At 65.2% G+C, this 2,185-nt stretch overlaps 1 protein-coding gene across 1 annotated transcript; it reads left to right on the top strand.

Moving 5' to 3' along the window:
• Window positions 1–285: 285 nt before the first annotated feature.
• OTUB1 (OTU deubiquitinase, ubiquitin aldehyde binding 1) lies at window positions 286–2,182 on the top strand (the record flags this gene model as incomplete). Its single annotated transcript, XM_009881066.1, has 6 exons — window positions 286–347; window positions 441–539; window positions 642–760; window positions 1,025–1,109; window positions 1,363–1,557; window positions 2,087–2,182. Coding segments are annotated over 6 exons (656 nt in total), but the record flags the coding sequence as incomplete, so codon positions are not given.
• Window positions 2,183–2,185: the final 3 nt, after the last annotated feature.

The following is a 2,185-nucleotide window of genomic DNA, read 5'->3' on the forward strand; positions in this document are numbered from 1 at the left end:
CCTCTCGCAATACGCTAATACTGACTATAGAGTCCCTATAGCACCCCAATACCCCCCATAGCACCCCAACACCACCCCGACAGCCCCCTGCCCAGCATCCCATACCTCCATAGCCTCCCCCAGCACCCTAGTATGCCCTAAAGAGGCAGCTCTCCTACATCCTGCTCCCCAGCACTCCAGAAGACATTTTAGGGGTGCCCACCCCACTCCCTGGGGGGGGGCTGTGTGCAGTGTGGGTTCCCCCCCAAACCCTGATAGCCCCCCTGAACCCTGATGTCCCCCCAGGCGTGAACTGCCTGGCCTATGACGAAGCCATCATGGCACAGCAGGACCGGATCCAGCAAGAGGTGAGACACCCCCCCCGTGCCCCCTCAAGGGGGCCCCAAGTCGCTCCCTTCTCCCCGGGGGTCCCTCAGTCCTGACACACACCCCCGGTGCAGATCGCAGTGCAGAACCCACTGGTGTCAGAGCAGCTGGAGCTGGCAGTGCTGTATAAGGAGTACGCCGAGGACGACCACATCTACCAGCAGAAGATCAAGGTGGGCACCAGCGTGGAACTGGGAGCAGCTGTTGGGCACCAGTATGGGACTGGGAGCCTTAAAGGGCACCGTGTCCCCCCGGGATGTCCTTCCCTCCCCCAGGACCTGCTCCAGAAGTATTCCTACATCCGGAAGACGCGGCCGGACGGGAACTGCTTCTACCGCGCCTTTGGCTTCGCCCACCTGGAGGCTCTGCTGGAGGACGGGCAGGAGCTGCAGCGGTGCGCACACCCCGGTGTCCCCCCCTCCAACTCCTCTGCGTCCCTCGTGGTCCCCCCAGGTTCCTCACCCGGACACCCATGTGCCCCCCTGGGTGGCTCCCCCCAAGCCCTGTGGTCCCCCTTGCCCCCTGATCCCCCCCGGGATGCCTGGATCCCCCCTGGACACCAGGGTGTTCCCCCCACAAGTCCTCTGGATCCCTCTTGCCACCCCCTGGGCCCCCCGGAAGCCCGTGTCCCCCCCAGACATGTGTGTGTCCCCCTCAGGTTCAAGGAGGTGTCTGCCCGCAGCAAGGAGGAGCTGGTGGCACAGGGGTTCACCGAATTCACCATCGAGGACTTCCACAACACGGTGGGGACACGGGAGGATGCGGAGGGAGGGGGGGGACATGGTGCCTGTGACCCCGCGTGCGATGGTGCGTGTGACCCCATGATGGCATGTGTGCCCTGGTGACGTGGCATGTCCCCCCGCCTGCGCCCCCTGACGTGCGTGTGCCCCTGTGAGGGCGTCTGTCACCCCCATGATGGCACCTGTGACGGTCCCTGTCGCCCTGCGTGTGCCCCCCTGACACGCATGTGCCCCCCTGACACGCGTGTTCCTGCAGTTCATGGAGCTGATTGAGCGGGGGGAGCGCCGCGTGCCACTGCCGGAGCTGCTGGCGGCCTTCAACGAGCCCAGCACCTCCGACTACCTGGTGGTCTACCTGCGCCTGCTCACCTCGGGCTGCCTCCAGCGCCACCGCCGCTTCTTCGAGCAGTTCCTGGAGGGCGGCCGCAGCATCAAGGAGTTCTGCCAACAGGTCAGGGCCTCGCCGGGGCTGCGCGCCGCCTCCGGCACGCTCACGCGCCTTCGCTTGGGCCTCGCACAGCCTCCGATGGCCCGGGCACGGTCTTGCACAGCCTCACGCTGCACTTGCACGGCCTCACACCGCCTCGCAGCACCTTCATGTGGTCCTTGCACGGTCTCGTGGAGCCTCCCATGGCCCTTGTATGGTCTTACACAACCTCACACTGCCCTTGCGTGGCTTCCAGTGGCCCTCGTGCAGCTTCACGCAACCTCTGATGGTCCTTGCACGGTCCTCACGCAGGGTTGCACGGCCTCGCACAGCCTTTTTTCAGCCCCCAATCGCCCTGGCACGATCCCCACCCAGCTTTGCACGGCCTCACACGAACCTTGCATGGCTTCACGCGGCCTTGTCATCTGTGCACGCCCCTCCCACAGCTTTGCACGGCTTTGCGGGCCCTTGCACAGTCCCCGAGTGCACTTGTGCACCCCCGAAGCCCTCTCGTGCCCCTCACAGGGCCCCCTGACCCCTTTTCCCCTTGCAGGAGGTGGAACCCATGTGTAAGGAGAGCGACCACATCCACATCATCGCCCTGGCACGAGCTTTGCACGTCTCCATCCTGGTGGAATACATGGACCGGGGG

Source organism: Charadrius vociferus, unplaced genomic scaffold (genome assembly GCF_000708025.1).
Source record: "Charadrius vociferus isolate BGI_N301 unplaced genomic scaffold, ASM70802v2 scaffold3483, whole genome shotgun sequence".
Lineage (NCBI taxonomy): Eukaryota > Metazoa > Chordata > Aves > Charadriiformes > Charadriidae > Charadrius > Charadrius vociferus.